Raw genomic sequence first — 21,720 nt, 5'->3', positions numbered from 1 at the left:
CATTATAGCAAACAATAATTAATAAATAATTTAGAGATAAAACAATACATATCACATACGTGTGTGTATATACACACACACACCCACACACACACACACCCTACAAACATTGGCACATATACTGTAATGTACATCTGTTCACATACAAAACCAATACTCTACAAAGCTACTGCCAATACAGAGGTGTCAGATAACTGGATCTTGCAATAGTCCAGCTGCTTTACTGTACTTGAAATGAGTTATTTTTATAACCAGTCAATGCCCACACCCATTCTTGCTCCCTTGTTTGCATACCTGCCATTTTCATTACTCATTTAGAAAGATCTATAATATGAGGTGAGATTATTTTGTATTTTAACTCTCAATTTAACTTCTATAACCTATTTGATATGAACATTGCCACATGTAAAGTACCATGGCTTCAATTTGCCCCTCTTTTTCAATAAATTTTTTAAATTTACTTTTAAAACCACTTTATTATTTTCTACCCATTTGACAACACACTTAATCATTTGATAAATACTTGTGCAACTGAGTTTGTGAATCTGCGTCTCCGATGGTTGTGTCATCCTCAAAAATATGTGCATTTGAATTGACTCATGATAAAGGAAGGTTATTGTTATATGTATATGATAAACAACAATGGTCTGTGGCAACTCCCTTGTCGAATGCCACAGGTAATCATTCATGAGGAAGAATTGCAGCCATTAACATAGATATATAGGAAAGGATTTCATCCAATTGATAGCATTTTTACTGACAATTTTTACTTTTTAAGTAGAATTGTGTCATCTATCAAAGTAGGGACACAACTACTTAGCCACTCGTACGTCATATGTATCAAAGCAGTTTCAATCAAATTATTTTTACGATAGGCATGTTGTTCGAAGGTTATTATTCTCCAAATATTTTCAAATGCGATCCTTAAGAATTGAACAAATTCTTGCAAGTATCCCATTCTATGGGGAAATTTTCTTGTTGCAAAGAAAGATCAGATAGTTAGTTTAAAGGTCTGATGATAGATTGCATTTACTGTATACAGTAACATAATATCTGACTCTAGTCTTGACCTAGATGCTACCACTTTTGCCTCATCCCTCTGAGATATTGCTTGTCTTAGTAGTTGGTCAATCCAGGGTCAAGGTTTGGCTTTGACTATATATTTTCCTTATAGGACCATGGTACTCAACAACATCTGTAAACGATTTTGTAAAGCAATCGACATTACAGTGTGTGCTGGTCTGCAGAGAGTGTCCTGCTTTGTTGCTCGTCTGTCGACTGAACAGTCTGCCGCGGTGCACAGGTCATGCCAGCCCTTTGGCATGTCTCTTTAGTGATGAGTTGTCTTTGGCTGTGTCTCCCTGTCTCTCACCCTCCCAACGGAGAGTATCACTTACTCCAAACCAACTTGCCTTTGGTTATTGGCTAATGAAAACCAGATTAACTGTGTTTTCATTGTGCACATGGTACCAATAGAGGAGCTTCCTAGCACGAGAGCAAGCATTGTCTGGTATCTATGTGGCTTGCACAACTCAGATGTCACTGGTTTAGACAATAGTAAATTGGATTTCCAGATAAAATGCCATTGATGCACAATATTTTATTGAACAAAGGCAAGCAAATTTGATGTGTTTTTTTCTCAGAGATTTTGCATTTTTCTTCTGCTGTATAAGCATATATATAATTGTCAGATATAATGGCAGACATTTATAACTACAGTTGATTTGAAACATCTGTCCCAGAGGTTTTGTTGCGTGGAATTTTTTTACAGTAAAACTCACATCAATTTGAGACAGAGAGGAGGAATTAAAGCACCTGCCATTGTGTTTATGATGAGGAGAATATACAGCCCACTTCCTGTAATAAGGCATAAATTTCCTGCCAAGTTGTGGTTGAAGCCATCATAACATCCCATTGTGCATGCCTCTGGGCATGAGCATAGAGAGATGATGGTGTCCCATCAGTGACGAGGGGGACGGCTGGAGAGGCTATTATCGAATTTCCCCAGAGAGGCAAAGAAAGAGAAAGAGGTGGCTGAGGTGGGTGGCAGAGCGTCCTGTAAGGAGAGAGGAGGAGACCAGTGTGATGTGAGTAGCTCACAAGCTGTCACTACATGAGGGCTCCTCCCCTCAGCTCCACATAGTCCCAGTGGGAGGTCAGAGGTCAGTAGGACACGGGAGATGTACTCCATTCAACAGTAGTGTCGCTGGTAAAGAGGCAGATCAAGGCTCTGTCCGGGTGCTTTTGCTTTGCCTTTTACATTAGTTCAAAAACACATTTTAAAACTGTTTTGTCAAGTTCTGCTTCACCAGCGTTATACAGAAACATCTACCCAAAGCTGAGTGGAACATTTGTGATTGGCCAGTGAGGCAGCCTGGGGTGCACTTCCTCTGTAATCCCTGGACAAAGTCAAATAAATAGAGTCTCCGTCAGCATAGCTGAGTCACGTCAAGTCAGTACCATTTAGATTATTTGACCTAACAAGCATCTCTCATGTCACTGACTAACCTAGAGATTTGTTTTTCTCCCCCATATCTGATTCAGTCTCCACTTTCTCTGCTAATTCCTTAGACAACACCCGACACTCCCCCTCCTGCGCTGTTGTTTGGGACCCCCCCCCCCTTACTCCTCCACTGCTTTCTAGGCTTCGTCTAGTCTCTGACCCCAGTGTGTTTCTCCCTCTGTGGCCTCTAATGGTTTATTTTGTGTCAAACCTGATTTTTTTTTCCCCCTTTACTTTTGAATGAGAAAAACATTTTTCCCAATGTGCTGCTCTTTTCTTTTTGCACACTTGCCTTATTCTTAAGCACTTGTGTTTATATATTTCCCAAAGTGTTTACCACTGCTTTCAGTTAAAGCCTGTCTAGAAAAGGACAAGCATCAAGAGCATGGTGCGCTGAGAACCAAAGACTTTTATTTGCCAGCTGTCAGAGCCTGGTTAGCCTGACCAGTGGAACCAGTGGGAATTGTATCTGGGGGGCATGGGGGAAGGTGAAGGGCAGAGTGGCAGGATAATAAGGACTCTTGCTTGGGCCTCCAGCAGACTGACAGATACAGCCCAGATCAGCAGTGTCAATACTTTGTCGGAGACGGCAAAAGTGAGCAGCATGCTATTCAGTTCAGTTTAGACAATGTCCATCTTTATGAGCGAAATATTCTTCGGCTGCTCTTCAGTGTAACTGAGTTGTTCCTTACTTCTTGGTTAAGAAAATTGTTAACAATGTGTAGCATTACAAAAACTGATGTCGTCGCTACAGTATGTGTCAATAATATGGCCATATTCTTTGTTTGTCCTCTGTGTTTGACATTGGTCATTAACACAGGAGTTTTTCTATCTGGTGTCAGTGGCGATGTTCCCACGCTGGTGTGGTTTATCCCAACCAGCAGTGACTGGTTTGCTAGAGCTGAAGAGGGGAGCGACCGCAGCCACAGCAGCAACTCAGTATGGCAGAGCCATGTCATAAGCACGTGTAGACAGTGTTGTGTAATTTCTCTCATTGTCAGAACAGGGAGACAAAAGTTCCGCATTGCAGGTTTGGATGGTATTATCACATTCCTTTGGTTTCTGTGATTGGCATTTGTCATCATTTTGGACATTTTTAGATGAGATTATTGATCAAATAAATAACAGAATATTTCTTTAAATAATTGTTAGTTTCAACCCTAATGTTAACATTGTTGTCCTGTTAGACTAAGCCATTTTGAACGATTTTTATGTCAAACCTCTATATCATCTCAGAGTCATTTGCTTGTAAATAATGAAGATGATTAATTGAAAATAATAATTTGTACATTAATGGAAAATGAAAATTGAGTTTCAGCTCTAATGTTTTTTTTTTTCCTCACCACAAGACCAATAGGGAGTGAAATGGTTCTAAACTGTAGTTGTAACTAATACACCAATAGTTACAACTAGAGGCTGTCTGTGGTTTCTGTGGCAGGTTTTATTTTGGCCATTTGATTAATCTTCGTTCATTTTACAGAATAAACACAGTTTGTAGAATTATCCATTTCCATATTCACTCTGCACTCACATAGTCTATTAAATCATATGCCATTATGTCGTGTAAACACACAAGTTTATACTCGACCTTAAAATGTTTACTCCAGCAGCCTTGTTGTGGTTTACAGTCGACTCGGCCCACAGAGCTTTGTTTATCCACTCTCAAGCTCTTCTATAAGGCTGTGTAATGATGAAATTCATGTGAGGAGAGGGTGAACTGTCATACTCGTCTCTTTCACCGGTTTTAGTTGTGAAGGAGTGAACTCATGATTTGAAGGTGTAGATCAAAGTTGAAGCCAGCCCTTAATGAACTCTGCCAGTTGTTGTCCATCTGTTGGCGGGGCAGGACGACTGAGGCTGTGCCCTCCTCGCTGCTTTAATTAAAGTGTCTGGTGGGAGGAGACTACAAAGTGCAATCTGGCTTGTCTGCTGGTCTGCGGACACTGTCGCAGGAATTGCCAGCTGCTCTGGGCTTCCCATCAACTGGAGTAACAATGGTCACCCTGGACAATAATTGAATAAGATTCCCCCTGTTGTATAATTCAGGAGACATCCTTCCCGCTTGTGTCTTAATGCTCTGCCTTTGGTGGTCGCTCTTTTTTTTTTTTTTATTAGTTTCTCATCCTGTTAATGGGATTTGATGTAGCTTCTGTTAGGGTGTAACCAGTGAATTTCATCTTTGTGCTTTCAGTACAGAGGTACTGAGAATCTCTGCCATGTTTAGCCTGGGGGGGGGGGTCATCTTAAATAAATGACTCAAGCTGATTGCTCGATTATCCAGATTGTTGGCCATTATTTTAATAGTTGACAACTAATCAATTATTAAACATTAATCGTTGCAGCTTTACAAAGCAGTTCTCCTTGTGAATCATAAATTGACTTGAATTGACATGTAAAATCTGTGCAATGGCCCTGAAAAGTAAAACAAGGCTTAAGAGTTTACAGCTACATTAGCAGCTCTGTGAGTCCATTAATTTTGCATGTATTTAGTCATAAACCAATGAAAAGTTAGATGAAGCTAGATGAAAAGTTAAGGGAAATTTAAAGTTACCTTGTGGGGGATATTAACATCTGAACCAAATTTCATGGCAGTCCATCTAATAGGCTAGTTGTCGGGACATTTCGCTCACCTTCGATGTGTTTCTGGAGTTAAAGTCAGGGGATTGCCAAAGTCTGTAGCATTCACCCGCTGGGGCCCATGAATATCTCTACAGAATTTCATGGCAATTCATACAACAGTTGTTAAGACATTTCAGTTCGACTGAAGTTGTGGGCTGACAGGACAATCGACCGACCAGCATTGCCTTAGAGCCATGCTGTTAACATGGCTGAAAAATATGTTCTGACAATTTCAGTTCTGCATTACTTACATATTCCAGCCAGCCACCACGCATCCAAGAGTTTCTTAAATGTGAGAGTGTGCACAGTTGCAACTTTTTTTAACTAACTTGGATTGCAAACAAGTGAATTTCCCTTTTAAGACCACTGGGTGGACCTTGGTGAAAACATTGTTTTCATCCTGTTAAGTTTGTATGCAAATTTGGCTGTGTACATACACTGTCACTGTAATTACATACAAACATGATTTCTGTTGCCCTGTGTGGTAAGGTTTGTAGAAATGATACTGTTCTGTCATCGCTCAGAAAGTCAACTGCTTTGCACGGCACAAAGATCAACATTCGGGGACCTGTTATTATGCAAAACAAATCTTCGCTTTAAACATTATGTTTTGGTGAAATGTGTGTCCTCGCACTCTGGTGCCTTCTTTGTTTTCTGTGAACCATTGCATGCATAGACCACCTAAAGATAGTATGTCAGGTAGTTTGAACTTAATCCTCTTCACTCGTATTGTTCCATTATCACAACAGATAAATCTGTCAGCAGAGAAGAAAAGGCACGGACTAGCCAAGAAACTCTTGTCTGGTTTCCACAGGAGACAGCCAGGACTGGGCAGGTCCCAGTTACCCCATTTAATACTGTTTGATAAGCTGCTATGAAAGAGATGCCTTTTCTCATTTAGCCTAGAAGCTTTTAGGTAGGTGTGTTGATGGGAGGGTTAAGAGAGGGGTTAAGCCAAGCTCAGTGACTGAGACCCAATTGATTAGGCATGGAAACTGCTGGCAACATACAGAAAGGAAGTCATAATAAGGTATTTTTTTGCAAACACTAGTCTAGTTAGACTCTTGAGACTGTCTTTGAGACATTTCTCATTATGTTTAAGGCAAAGGGTCTTCAGTGTGGTTGTTAATGTTTTTGTTCCAAAACCTAAATGATTGCGTTTTCTGTATGTGTCTAACACTGGAATCGAGGAGCAGTTACCTCACAGCGAGCATGAATGACAGATGAAGAGCTTATCTGTAATTTGGTAAAGCGCTTCTCTCAATGTGTTCAGGCTTGTTGGCAACTTCCCATCTGCAGAACAAAAGCACTGTGAAGTGGCTGGATTTTAGTGCTGTCACAGCACTGTGGAGCCTGTAACCTCATCAGGTGGAGGAGTGACCTGCAGTTTAACACGGCCCTTTGCAGTTGTGCGAGGAAGGCCCTCCATCAGCGGCTCCCCTCCAGCTCCTTTCCTCCCTGACGACCCAGGCACAAACACGCCTGATAGTCAGTGCTCGCTCCTCGCTTTGTACTTGTTGATTTATAAGACACTGTAGCAACAGGATCTGACCTACTGCCAATTACTCTATCATCACAGGATGGCAGGTCCTAACTATTTACATGTGTTCTTAAATCTAGTGGACTGGACTGATGTGTTGTATCTTCTACTGAGTTAGTTCATTCTGTTTTTTATATTGTAAGTGAAGAAAAAAGAATATAACTTAAAAACAACGGGAACCAAAAGACTTCACTTGTAGGACAAAAATAATAAAAACTTCTTTATTCAGTCATCAAGTTCTGTTTACAGAAACCACATAATAGTATGAAATTAAGTTATTTTAACCATTATCCTCATCCATGGGACTACTGCTGACTTTTTGTTTATTTAGTTCATTAAAGTCCTCACTGAGTGGAGGAATAAGCAGTGTGTGACAGGGATGTGTACCTTTTTTTATAAAGCTGTAGAGCAGTAGTTTGTAAAAATAAGCATAAAGGAGTTAAGCTTACTATGCAAAACAAAGTTCTTTTATGGACATAAAAACCTGTTTAGTGTTGAAATGAAACCGTTTGATTGTGCAATACATCGAGGAAGTTCCTCATTATGTGTCTCTTTAACATTTGAGTGGGTTGCTCTTTGTTAACTGGGTATTTTCTGTTTTCATACGTTTTAAAATGACATAAAAAAATTTAAAATATTAAAAAGTATTTAACATTGACATTCAGAAAACTTTTATTTTTTCAAAAGTACTTTACATGGGGGAAAAAGAAATAGTACTGTCTAAACGCCATCAAAAACAGCCAGGTATTTCTATAAAATTGGTTTGAGAGCACTTCAATTTCCAGTTTCTTGCAAACACTGTCCAATGGCATTACCATGTCCCCTGTTAACACCCTCATTTGTATATTTGAAAAGCTTTTGTCCGACACACTGTCTGCACTCAGATCTTTAGGCTAAAATAAATAAGACAATAGACGGAACAAAGACATTGACATGACCAGAGCCATTAGAGGCAAAGCACGACTTGGAGATGGGACAATTTTGTCAAATACTCTGAAATCAGGTTGTAAGGAAGGTCTGCTATCAGCGCAGTATTTTCAGATTTAAAGTAACTAAAAGTATGAGAGGCACTCCTCAGCAACCGTATGAGGCTAGATAATTTTTAAGGTAGAAGAAAAGTCGGGCAGGATTTCATAGCTCTTTAATCCCTGTAAATGCTGACACAATAGGTACATTAATGTAAATGCTGCATCTTAGTTACTACAGTAGATCTAAGTATTGGATATAGTAGATGTAATCTAATGTCTTAGATGTACTAGTATCAGTTTAGGTCATGTTATGATAAGAATCTAATGTTTGTCTGTATCCTATCCTATTAGGATGATTGTCTTCATTTTTAAGTTCTGTAATTGCCCCATTTTTTGGCAGAGCATTTTCTCCGTTTCACTTTGGTCTGTGGTCTTCCATTCAGACCACCCTGGTGCTAAATGGATCCTGCAGAGCATTTGCCTTCCACTGAAACTTGACTGTTGTGGGGCGGAGTCGGGTTGTGCACTTTTGAGATTAAACAGGAATACTTCTGGGATCACCTTGTTTCAGATTTCAATCCCTCACCCCTGTAGGAGAAAGAGAGGTTCCCTCTCTGGTGAGAGCCATGTAATCCCCTGTCCAGCCTGTGGCTCCTTGTCCCCTGACTGTGTGTGTGTCTCTCTCTCTCTCTCACTCTCTCACTCACTCTCTCTCTCACTCTCTCTCTCAGAACAATGCAGACCAAGTGGCCTTCCAAGTGGGCGGTGGCCTGTCGGCTCTGGAGCAAATTCTGCAGGTCATCGCTGCCACTTCCACCCCCACTGCAGTTCCTCGCATTCCTCTCAAGTGAGTACCGTCACCAAAATGAAATATTTCCACTTTAATTAACATAATGATGTAAGTGGATGGATTGCTGGGGTATTTTCCTGTTATTTGACACACACACCTCATAACAACAACAAAAACAGTTGTTATGCATTTCAGTTTATTAACATGACTTTAATCACGTTTCTGTTTCAGGCCAGCAGGGTGAGCTGTATCTTTAGCTTATAATCGGAACAGTTGTATTTCTGAAATGCTGACCAGTTGTTGTTGAGATAAGTGGTGACATTAGCTATGAGTGAGACGAGCGTGATCTGGTTGACTAGGTGTAAGTCTAAATTTTGGTTCATTGTCTGGATTGGAACAGGTGTGGTGATTGCAGTGATTTGAGGCATGATGACCCCACTGAAAATACACGTTCTCTTTTTGTTAATTTGCACTAAAATAGCACAGGTTACAATTACATCACAATACATCTTATAATAAATATCTGTCCGTGGTGTTTATGTTTGTTTATGTTCTGATGCAGTATCTTATTGGATTAAATACATCAGTAGCTACTATTAAGGCTGTACTCAAATAGATTATGAAAACACATATGGACTGGCTTAGTCAATATGACTAGCAGTACACCTTAATCACTTGCAAAAATATAAACACAGTTTTACATTTATGGGCTGTGTACAAATACACAAGAGGCTTTTTGTCTGGGGATAAATGTTAGCTAGACTGAAAGAATAGAAATACTATTAAGGGATTTCATTTTAGCATTTCTGATTATAAAACTTTAAAAGACAAGAACACTTTTGGGGATCCATACTGTTTAATTTCTGTTTACTCTGTGCTGTGTATTTATATAGGCCTCAAACAGCTGTTACCATCCTTCTTCCCAATGACTACTCTTTGACTGTATCTTTTCTCTGACCCTGACAGCACACTTCTTTATTTCCTCTTTGTGATTGTTGTTGCAATTGCATAAAGTGAGTGAGCCAATCTCAACTAACCTACTTAATCACTGTTTATAACTGCTTCATCTCAATAAGTATTCTCAAACTGTATTAATGAGTAGCAGCGCCTTCTAGTAATGGAAAGCATTTCCATTTCCGTAATCAATTTGTGTTCATTCTTTTCTCTCGAAACACAAAAAGCACATGTGTCCCATCTATCATTTAGAGTGCAGAGTATTTTTGAGTTGTGGGTCTGGCGTTTGCATGGCCTGCCAGTAGATAACCTCAGAGAGGCTGCTGTACTCACTAGTGGGACTCTGTAATGGACTCGAATGGCCTGGCTCTCCCATTCATTAGCATTTACTGGTCTCTGAATCTCTGCTAATGGACCAATGCTTCTTATATTTATAAGGCTTTTAAAGGGCATCATATGTATATTGATTTTTTTTGGTACTCTCTCCTCCTCAATCATTGTAATCTGGGGGAATTTCAAGCAGACTTCTGAATTGGAAGAAATTTTATTATCTTAAATGGAGAGACTGTCTTCTTGTAGAAAGTGTTTGCTTGCTGAGTTTGTTTGCACATCCGTGCATGGCCGAGTGTGAGCTTAAGTGCACACAAGACCTCCTTGGCTTTTAATGCACCATCTTGACATGCTGTGGTAAAGGAACAGGAAGGCAAGATTAAGCCCTTGTATTTCTATCCTCTGCACACTGGCCCAATCAAACTCTGTAGTGAGTTATGAATAATTATAAAAGAATAATTTTGAATTAGCTTTTCTTTCATAACTGAACTCCTTCTTCTTAAAGTTCTCTGCAGAGGAGTTTTAAACGAGCACGAGATTAACATTGGTCAGACAAACTCTACGGTATGTCCAAGGCCTAATAGTTTATTTTAGTAGCTTGTTTAGAATTGAGCTTGATACCTTGGGTACACTGTCTTGCCTCAGTTAGTCCTGTGCTGCTATTACTGCTGGACCCTTGAGAGCTTTGCCAGCTGAGAATTGAACCGGAGATAAGCCAGTGATGAACACATCAAGCCAGCCCCATGGAGACATTTATCCTGACCATGTATGCTGTATACAATATTGTATGTAGCTTGTAGAATGTACTGTGAGAAATTTATATAATAATGACTATGTAGGCTACAACTGTTTATGTAACTAAAATGCGATTCATTTTTATGAATCCATGTGTTGATATGAATAGCTAAATTGGTACTTTTTTTCTTTCTGTCAACCATGTATAACGCAGGAGAGGTCACTCTTTAACCTTGTGATGCCACTCAGTTCAGGTCAGAGAAGCCTGGACCTGGCGATGAGATGCAACACAAGGACGTAGCCCGGCTGTCTACTTATCACTATCCGTCATCTGGATGGCTGTGTGGCCTAATGGGCTGCCATACAGACACTAGCTCCAGAGTGTGCTACATTATCTGTTTACAGTGATGCTGCCGTATTGATCACCTCCTCCTACCAGATAAGCAGAGTGATTTACAAAAAAGGCAGCTGCGTGCCGAGATGCTCCTGCCATATCTCTCCCCAGGGAGGCTGATTGCATATTGTTACCATTACATTAATGAGCTAATTCCTCTACGAGGCTCCGCTAATGTCCTGGTGTAACCCTGCGGTCACAAGAATGTCTAGATCAGGGTTAATGCAGTCACTGTCATTCGCTTCAACTGGAATGTTGATATCTCACAAAATGCAACTGAAGAACTTAATTGTTTTCTCTTTTGTTATTTATATCTACCTCTTAGTAGCAACAATTTTATCTGCCGATTTCTTTCTTTAAGACCATTTTCTTCAGATTGCTTGTTTTATCCAATTAATCAAAAGATCTAAAGTTAAAACCAAAATATATTAAATTTACTTTTATTCCCATTAGTTTTTTTGGTAATTTTGCTTTAACAATTACTTAAATAATGTATTGTTGCAGAATAATTTTCTTAATTGTTTCTGCTCCATTATTAAGGTGACTTTAATATAAAATAATACCTATAAATTATACTCATCATATATACCAGCATCAGTACCAGTTGAATATATAATCACTATTATCTAGTTTAAGCTGTTTCGTATCATTTCAGGATCATTTCAGTATTTTTAAACCTTGGCCCTATTTGGAATTTGTGCAGTAGATTGCCACAAACTGGCTGCAATGTTTTGTTTCAGGGTGCTCATCAAAATTATGTCTACAAACGTTCTTCTTTTTGCCACCTACAGACTCAGACTGTTGTGTATATACAACAACTGAAGTCTCACTGAAATCTCGTGAGAGGCTAATTGTTGCAGGAACTGCCAGTGGAAACGTGATTTAGAGTCGGAGAGTGGAGTTTGTTGTGTTGGAGTAACGTTAGGAAATGAACACAACAAATCTCCTCTCCCTCTTTTTCACCGGTGTTTCCTGCAACAACTCGCCTCTCACAGATTTCAGAGTGAGAATTATCCTTAAGCGAGACTTCTATTTCTTCTTAAAAACAAAGGGTTTCACCAGGAGTCACTTGTAGGGATCTTTCTATGATGTTAGACATCTGGTATAATGGTCTGGACCATTTATACTTCTGCGACAAATGTAAGCCATAGGTACACTATAGGCTACGCATAGTAGTGTACCCATGTAATCTGTGCGTAGCCTACATCGTAATTGCAGAGCGACACACACAAACGCGCAAGTATAAATGCTCAAAATGGAACGTAGCCTATGCCATATAAATTGGCCTTGAGCCTGGACGTAATTTTGACGGGCACAATTACCTTGAAGTAATACGTTGCTGTCCCCGCAGCCACTTCACAGCTGCCGGCTGAAGTCATCTACTGCACTGATTCCAAAACTTGTTGTAGCCACTTGTCATTGTGACAACAAAATAAGTGGGGAAAAAAGGGCCCATGTTTAAAAATAGCTAAAAAAAAAGTTGATATTCTAATGTTCTGGTCATACTGTATGTTCACAATATCCTTTGATTCCAAAAAAAAAAAAAAAAAAAACTTGAACAGATGGTCTCCAGAAAAGGGTTTAGGAGTCCTTTGGACATTGCGTGTTAAACCAATTTGTATTTCCACCTCTGTCTCGCATGACCTGGTGTATCCTGTGAAATCAGACCTGCTACCTGTGGTTTTATTTCAGGATGTTGTCCACAATTTGTGACCGCGTGTGTGTGTGTGTGTGTGTGTGTGTGTGTGTGTGTGTGTGTGTGTGCGTGCGCACGTGCTCATGCTTCTGTGCATGATGGCGTGTGACGGCTCATCAGATTTCTCCTCCCTTCATACCTGGCCAGTGTGGCACGACAGCCAGAATAGATGTCTTGGAAGCACTCAGGGTATCGGAGAGATCAACAGCAGAATCAAATTAAATGTCATTTAGATAGCAGTGAATGAAAGGATTGTTTGACAGCACAAGGAAATGGATTTGCTCCTCACCTTTTATTTTGGCTTAGGATTCTTTTTCTTCCCCCGAACACAAATTTACCCTGTTTAAGAGGCAGGGACTCAACCTGATCTGGAAGTTGGTCAGATTTCTTCAGCGTCGCTCCAGTCAGGCTTGACTGCGCACATAGGAAACACACTGAGAGGGCGAGAAATGTGAGACTCAGGTTGAGAAGCACAGATCTCACGGCTGATAATTCAAGGCAGTGACAAAAAGCATAAAGAGCCTTTTACTTGCTTGTTGTGCTGTTGTTGACTGAATTAACAGTTTGCTATTTACTAAAGTAAATGGTCTTTGTTGAAAGATAGACACAATCCATAACCATATATCTCCCTGCTAGGGAAACTGCGTTTATGGTCATTACTTCTGATTGATGCCGGAGAGTCAACTAGGCAGTGAAGTCTGGATGATTTTTAAATCATATTGTGAACAAATCCTGACCTTAAGGAATTGTTTCTTTCTCTTCTTCTTACTCTTTGTTTTCTAGCATTGCTCATAAACCTTTACCTAAAATTAAACCTCCACCTTATTGTGCATAGGCCTGTTGGCCACCCAGGCAGCGCCCCAGAGGGCTGTAAGGGGTCGAGGCAGGATCAGGTGTGCTCCATCCCTCTACCTCTTGGCCTCATTTCTCTATGGATGTGAATAGCTTTACAGGTAAAATGGTATCCCCTAGCTGTGTGAGGTTAAGCTGTTTAGTTTAGGTGTGCAGATTATATAGCTCATTATTTGCATCTCACTTCCTTTCTAAATCTCAATCAGCGTCAGATCCGTCGTGTTGATCCACCACTTAAAATTATGACAATAGTTTAGTACTTATTTTTTCATAGCAGAATTGTTGTAAGAGTGACAATACACCGGATGGGTGGCAATAGATAGTGGTTGTGGTCATTTAGGGAACATGTGAAGCACAATCTCTCAGTGTAATGAGAATCTCACAGTGTTAGTGTAGGTGGAGGAATGTTGTCTGCTTAGAGAGACTGGCACACATCAGTCTCCACAAAGTTTTTGTGCAACATGAGACAGGGTGGCGTGGCACTTTACCAAATTGTTCCTTAAAATCTCTCACTGGAGCTGTCATTGAGCGGTATTGAGATAGTGAGATTCCCAGAGAGGGCAGACTATCAGGTGTCGTGCTCATCAAGCTCAATTAGGTGGGAGGAAACCAAAGACAGATCACTGTGATGGTTCATTGTACAAGCTGGTGTAAGGGCATAACTCAAACATGCCTTCGACAGCCTTCTCATTTGTTCAGAGATGACCAAAGACAAGCCTGATTAGCTGCAGTACAAAGCAAATGCATGCTCATTACATGAGCAGTTGAGTGAGTTGATTGTGAAGCCGATCTGTCTTGGCAGAAATGAAGGGATTTAATGTAGAATATGCTTGTCAGGTTGAAGAGAGACTATAGTCGTGCCTTGAATTAAGTTATTAAAAACCGTCATATCACTGGTCACTGTGTAATGCTGCTTTCAAAGTATTCGTCTATTCATTTTTCTTCAAAAGCTTAGCCTTTACATTACCCTTTTTATACTCTTTAGTAAAGTGTTTTAGTTCAAGTGAAAACCACTGTGTTTGGACATATGAGATGTGTCTATGCATATACACATTATACTTTGGGGAAATCCAAATAACAGAAACAAAATAAGGACATCTTTTTGAGAAGGCCAAATTATGGAAAAACAGCAAAGACGGGCGACAATATATCTAAACTTAAATATACCTACTTTTTATGTGACGAGGGAAACGGTCTCAAAAATCATGGCATCATATGCCAAATTTGAAACGTTGAAGAGTGTCCAAAAGGCCTCATAAATAGACTGTTGACGCATTAATCTTTTCTGGGGGCCTTCTTAATATTACAAAACTACCAAAACAAAATTGATAATAGAATCAAATGAGTACACTTGTCACAGTTTGACAGAGTTGATGTGTATGACAAAGCTACAATATGGAAGGAACAAACAAACTCAAAAGTTACTATATATGCACATACTGATGAGTTGTCCTTGTCCCTATCTTTTTTTAAGATCATTATTTTGGGAGGCATTTTAGCCTTTATTTACGGGAGAGAGGGGAACAACATGTGAACAGGTAATAAGGCCACCTCGAATTCAATCCTCTTTGTTGTGACCACATGGTTTGCATCTTCACTACTAGACTAATTGGACGCCCTGACGAGGTTTCAGTGTGTCTTCTTAACCACATATTTTCACATGGTAATATACTGTTCTGTTAAACAATCCCAAGAGTGGTCTCATGAACACCAGGATGAGTAAGAAATGTTGCATTTCCTCTCCGGTCTGCTGATCTAAAGCTAAATCTTTACAAGTTCAGAGTTCAAAGTAGATTACTGCTTTCTTCATTTCTTCTTGAAGGAATGATTAAATATCCGATTATACACTGTTTAGGGCTTGTGTGGCAGGATTCCAAGGAGGATTTAAGCCGTTATTAAAAAAAATTTGGTGACACTACTTCCCTGTCTCCCAGATATACTTTGTAAAATTCACACAATGAACATTTGGCGGGAAGAGAGCACCAAATCTCAGCTGTCATAGGTGTAACCTGAATGCTGAACTTTATCTGGCTGTTCTGAACCACTCTTTGACAGTACTGAAGTCAGTCCTGCATAGTAATTTTATCTCTGATAGGTCATATGATATCTCTACTATTGTGCACTACTTTACTCAACAGGTACATTATTTTAAATACCAGGACAGTGACTTAAGGTACCTGAAGTAGCTCAGTGTCCTTTGGAGGAATGTTGTGTAAAGCATGCAATTATACAATAGTATTTGACGAATAAGTAGTGGAGTTGTCATTTTCGTATTTACATAGAAACTGATCTTTGTCTTATGTTCCCTAGAGAATCTGAGTCCTGATGCAGCAAGCTGCATGCAGCATAGTTTGGTTGGGATCTCATGTTACCTTACCTTTTGCTCCACACAGACTGCTTTATCAGTGCAATTAACCATTATAGAATGACCTTTTCCACCATCGTTATGCTTTAATAGAATTACTGTCAATAAAGCTGCCATATAGGACATTAACAATTTGCAAGAAGGCTCTGCTCTTATTGTTTTCAGGTGGACGGAAGTAAACTTTGATGTTAGATTTGGACAGAACCCGATCACTCAAAACATAGTGCTTCTCACATTAACACCACATTCCATGTCTGACAGCTGTACTTTGCAAGGTCAATAATGATTCGGCGAAACGACTGATCTGCCCGCGACCAAATGCAGAGCAAAGAATAGAGGAAGATATTGACAGACTTGGATCTGCCTTACCCTAATCTATTTTCGTTTACTATGCCAGCGTGGTTTGACCGAAAACGCACAGCAGATGTGTAGGTTTTGGTAGATATCAAAATGTTTACCAGTTGAAATAAACATGGCCTACTTTAGGCACTGGAGAGGCAGATTCCATTCTTCCAGTGAGCAGATAGGACACGCCATTCTGCCAATTGCTTAAATATACAGTTGTCAGAAAATATTAACTGATGAAACGGGCGAGGGGGAGTAGCAGTCACAGCAGAACGATTGGTCAGTTATCTGAAGCATTAATCTTCTCTGGAGCTAGTTTTAGAGCAGACATAATACAGAGGCTAGCTGACTGGCGCAGCACTGGCCGCTGCCTGGGGCTGCCTGGTGGCTGTGAGGAGTTGCTGAGAGGAATAGTTTTATCTCTCCAGCGGAAATGCTGCACCATCTCAGCCAAGATTGGACTGAGATTGCGCTCCGCTTCTCTGAAGGTTGCTGTAGTGAGGGGAGTCTCCGTGTAAGTAGCTGATATGAGTGTTTTATTCCTCAAATCGGCTTCCTTACTTGCGCTGTCAGTGAGATATGCTTTTGACTTGTGAAGACAAACTGCACCCTTAAGGAACCACAAATAAAGAAGAGTGTGTTTGGTTTCCTGATGACTGCAGATAATCTTGTCAGTGCCCAGGGCTAGACATTTACATCCCAGTAGTAGTGTTTCTTTAATGAATTGCAAGAAGAGAAGCAGCCTGCCTTGAGGTGTGTGTGTTTTATTTTTTAAACTTGTGATTAATAATGTTTTTTCATCTTTCTGTTCTAGATCCCTCTGTACTGCTGTAAATACGTACTACCTGGCATGTTCCTGCTGCCCCCTCAACTGTGCCTATGTGCTGTTTAGCAACAAGATAGCACTCCTCATGGACCTGCTGCTGCATCAGCTAACGGTAAGTCTATGCATCCTACTACCTACTATGACCGAGACCTAATTTGACATCACAAAGAAAATGTTTTATAAAGTATGCAATGATATTCAATATTAATGTAATTAGTTTGTGCCAACAGCATTATTTCCATTTGTATAAAGTACAATAAATATAAAGTAAATAAAATGCTGAAGATGTTTGTGATACAGGGTATTCAAGGCATGATGAAACTTAAGAAGTATTTGCAATGCTGCCACACAGATTTTGCCTTAAACCTTCTTTGTTTTGTTTTACATGTATCTGTTGATATTCAGTGCTTTGCCCACTAAGAAAACCCTGCATTTCTGCTGGTGTCAGTTCCTGCCACAGTGTTAATGAAAGACAGAGCAAGACACACAAGCTAGCAAGTAACAAACCGTTGCCCAGCCTCTCCACAGATGCCTCCTGACTGAGGGAATGTGAGAGCGCAGTCAGTCAGTCAGGCAGGCTGCATTGCGGCGACATGTCAGTCCATGTCCTTCAGCACTCTGGAAGAGGGACTGTAAACATCAGCCCACTCCAACATCTAACAGTGGCGGCTCGCTGGGGCCGCCTACACTCACAACACGGACAGGACAAGGCGCAGGCACAGGGTTGAGGTACATGCCTGAACTCTACTGGGGCTTCCTTCTCCAGTGCCGAGTTCCAATCCAAAGCTGTCATATTTCCTTAGGGCACACAGGGAGAGGTTAGCCTGTATGCTTCAGTTTATATAAAACATATCCCAGCAGCTGCTCTGCTGACTGACATATCCAGCAGCACTGTAGGAGACAAACTAACTGTTCTCCATGTGTTCAATGCACATTAAGAATTGGGCTACAGACCCTCCTTTAATAAGTTGTGATTTAATTTACAACTCCGACACAACACCGCTTTGTATTTGTTATTGTTGTTTGAGTGCGTATTCATATGCATGCCTATGTTCTGGTATGCGTGTGCGTGAGCTGTAGAGTAAAGCAGTGGGGGTAGCACTGCCATATGAGCATGTACCCTTTTAATTAGATTTGTGGAGAATGTCGGTGGATTTACCTATGCTGTCAGCATTCCCCCTAACCACTAGACCAAATGAGAACATTTTACCATTGCAAGGTTCTCCATGTAAAGCAGTAGCGCTATATTTTAAACGTGGACCTCTGCTTGTATTTTATATGAAGTTTGTCTGAGGAAATGCCTCAAACAGCTACTATATACCTTTATTGTAGCTGTTACAAATCACAGGAGTCTGTAATCTACAGATTTGTGGCCTAACGCTGAAGAACAATAAACTCACTAAAATGTGTATTGTACTAACAATTGGCGAAAAGCCTTTTGTTAAACAAAAACAAGGCATTTAACATGAACCTCTGCATTAACTGAATGACCATTAATGTGCATGCTGAAGGTTAAATGGACCTTGTCTTTGGTTTATTTCTGTACACTCATGATGTTTATGTGTAATGGCAATTGGATGCCGTCAGATTTCTAATGCAGCCTGTCAGCATCAGGGTTTATCAAAGAACAGTGGTTTATTAATTGCTCAATACACAGGTAGGCTACCTTCTGTTAACATTCTTTGTTTCTTCCATTCTTGCAGCTATATGTCCCAGATGAGGACAAATCCATTTTTGGGCGCAGTGTGAACAAACAAGTCTTTGAGGGTTTGACAACAGGCCTGCTGCAGACCATTGCTACCATCCTGGGGTCCCTGTGGCCATATCTCTCTGAGCCCGGACATGGTGAAAAAACATGGATTTCCTCCCCAGATGCCAAGATCAAGAACTCTGCCACAGAGTCCTTTAACATTCGCACACAAGACTTAATCAGGTATTATCCTTCCAATGCTCTGTACTGCTCTCACACTGCTTCTCCTCCACCTACATGGCACCTCTCTTTCTCATGTCACAACCATTTTACCTCCTTTAGTACATCCCTCCTCCACTCCTCTTCACTGGTGTGAGAGTTGGTCAACCTCTGATTTCCTCAACTGCGTGCCTTGTGTAAAGAATAGGCTGACAAAATGTCAGATCTCTTGGAAATTGTCCAACTGGTGTCTTGTTAGAATGGGAGTAGTGTGAGAATGGGCCTGGGTTTATTCTGGCATCCTTCCAGCTTGTACTTTTTCCACACATTCAGTGCCACATTTCAAGTAAAATCCGTTTCTGGGGGGGCAGAAGTAGTAGCATAAACAAAGAGCACTTCCAAAGCTTTGAAAGGTCTCCTTGAACCTGGCGTTGGAGCTAGCCATGTGGGTCTGGGCTGTAGGAGTCGGGGTTGTGTTGGAGAAATGTGTGCTGTGAGGAAAGGCAGGCCCGGCACGATGAAGCCTTGTGGAAGAGTGCAGTCTTTCCACCGTCCCTCCCACAAGCCATGATTCATCTGATCGGAGCAGCTGCACAGGCCCACCCCTCTCATCCACTGACCCAGTCGTAACCCTGGAGACAGAGGAGGGCCTGAGAAAAATGGTGTCGTCAGACTGGTAATCCCAAGTATGAGCGCAAGATTTACCTCAGCTGCCTTGTATAATGTATATTCTAGTGAGGAAGGACAAAAGATCAAAACATTTGTAGCTTTTGCAAAACTATTCCATTATGCCAGCTATATATCACACAGAGAGGAGATCACCATTTCCTCTCCTCTCATTACCAGTTTCTTCATTTTGGCTTTCAATGCTTTTAGTTCCCTATCATTCTCAAAAATGTTTTCAATTCATTCTCAAATGATGAGACACCAAGTGGCAAGTTCGACCACCGAGCAGGCTGTCAAACAGAGAGTAGGCGTTGAACAAAGCACTCCGTGTGAGGAAAGATCCTTTCAACCCAAGTTAAAGCTGTGGAAGAGGATCAAGTCAAAACAATGGGATTTGGTTCAAGTGTCAGATGACCTGCAGTGGAGGTGGAAAATGGTCATAATCACCTGTTTTGAAAGGACCTCAATGAGTGACAGATCTAACAAAAAAGGTATGTGAAAGAAGCGAAGAGTCAAGACATGTGATAAGGTGAGGAGCCGTGGCTTCACAGTGACCACGTCGGCTACTAGAAAGCCTTAATTGGCGGCTGTAGTGCTCTATAGATTTCCATAAGCTGTTTGTGCCTGAGCTGAGCCCGAAGGTCCAGGCATACCGGAGCTATGAGAAGACAGCCCCAGGTCAGCAGACTATCAAGGGCCGAGAGCTGGGCTGGCACGGGGGCCACAACAACACTCTAATGACACTATTAGGAGTGATTTGTGGCTGAAAGAGTACAAGGAACATGATCATGAGACCTGTCATTGGCAAAGACAAATTGGAGATATCACAGTAATAGCAGGGGGTGGAGGGCTTAGGTGAGATATCCGCTTTCAGCTGCAGTGCTGTGGAAGTATGCACAGTACAGGCCTTTGTTTGCCTGCGTGGGATAAGCTTTTTACATAGCAAGTCTCCCATAGTACATTTGTTTTAACATTGAGGAAATGTTATTAACCACTGCATATTTTTGTCTTTTGTATTTCTTTCAGCTATGTAGTAAACATGGGTTTGATTGACAAGCTGTACGGGTGCTTCTTGTCAGTTCAAAGTCCTGTAGATGAGCACCCCAAGATGTCTGCTTTCCTCCAGCAAGCCTCAGCTCTGCTGCACAGCATGTGTAAGCTGTGTTTTGTCGTAACTGGACGGTGAGCATGTCTCTTACTTTATTACACACCTAAAACATCTCTTGTGATCTTATGGTCTTCCTCTGAGAGAGAGAGAGAGAGACACACACACACACACACACACACACACACACACACACACACACACACACACTTCTCTGTGGCTGACAGAGATGTGAGTCACTGTCAGTTCTTTAATGTCACAAGTATCCATAAAGCCAGGGCTCATGGTTACTCAAACAAAGACTATGGTTTGTCTGCAATCAGCCAGCAGGTCGTTTCCTCCAACCAGCTAGCTGGCTAAGCTGTCATTACTGCAGATAGAGATAGGCATCTACTTGACCCAGCGCTCTGTCACTCACCATAAACCTTATCCTGCAGCGTGGGGGGAGCCCACCCACGTGTGCTACAGTGACCTCCACTCGGAGAGGTTCAGTGGCGCCGCTGACAGAGGCTAAGCACACAGTCACACCAAGGTTCATCAGTACCAAAGTTCCTCACTTAAAAGGAAAAGAAATGCTGACTGTGGTAGCAGACCAGTTATGCTTTGATGCATTTATACATTTTAATTGTGTACTGAATCTAGGTACCATTCTTGGCACATCTTGGCAGTACATTAATCCAAGATCTTGTCATTGCGCTTTGGTCTTTCTTTTGTCGTTCACTGTGCTGCTGTACCTTGCCAGCTGCACGGTGCTGAAGTAACAGTGACCAGCTGTTTCACACCAGCATGGTAGGAGACCAACACAGCACAACTTGTCCTGACAGCTACGCTGGGTTTGTTACAGAATCTCTGTGGAAAAAAAACATAGTGTCAGACTTTGCAGGTTTTATGAGACTAGTCTTATGATCAACACAGCAGCCAGCAAGCGCTGTTCACCGTGTGTCATATATAAGAATGCTCAGTGGTCTTGTAGAATATTTTGGCCATGCCAGTTGCTGTGTCAGGGGATTATAATGGCATTAGGAGGCTGTGTTCTTGCCTAGCAGCATATTTCACGCAGAGCCTGTTGGCTAACATCAAGTATCAGCATGCACTGTAGGTTCCATCCAGAGGTCACACACCC

At 41.1% G+C, this 21,720-nt stretch overlaps 1 protein-coding gene across 1 annotated transcript in view; it reads left to right on the top strand.

Annotated features, from left to right (window-relative positions):
* scaper (S-phase cyclin A-associated protein in the ER) overlaps positions 1-21,720 on the top strand; it is a 61,836-nt gene that overhangs the window by 28,857 nt on the left and 11,259 nt on the right. The window contains 4 exon segments of the mRNA XM_038706657.1: positions 8,362-8,477; positions 16,906-17,029; positions 18,621-18,850; positions 20,519-20,674. Coding sequence (XP_038562585.1) covers positions 8,362-8,477; positions 16,906-17,029; positions 18,621-18,850; positions 20,519-20,674 — 626 coding nt within the window.

The sequence above is a fragment of the Micropterus salmoides genome, unplaced genomic scaffold (genome assembly GCF_014851395.1).
Source record: "Micropterus salmoides isolate LMB-PRFRI ecotype aquatic unplaced genomic scaffold, ASM1485139v1 Ms_hic_scaffold_8, whole genome shotgun sequence".
NCBI classification, from domain to species: domain Eukaryota; kingdom Metazoa; phylum Chordata; class Actinopteri; order Centrarchiformes; family Centrarchidae; genus Micropterus; species Micropterus salmoides.
Note: the sequence above shows the minus strand (reverse complement) of the source record. Positions and strands in the feature narration are given on the sequence as shown.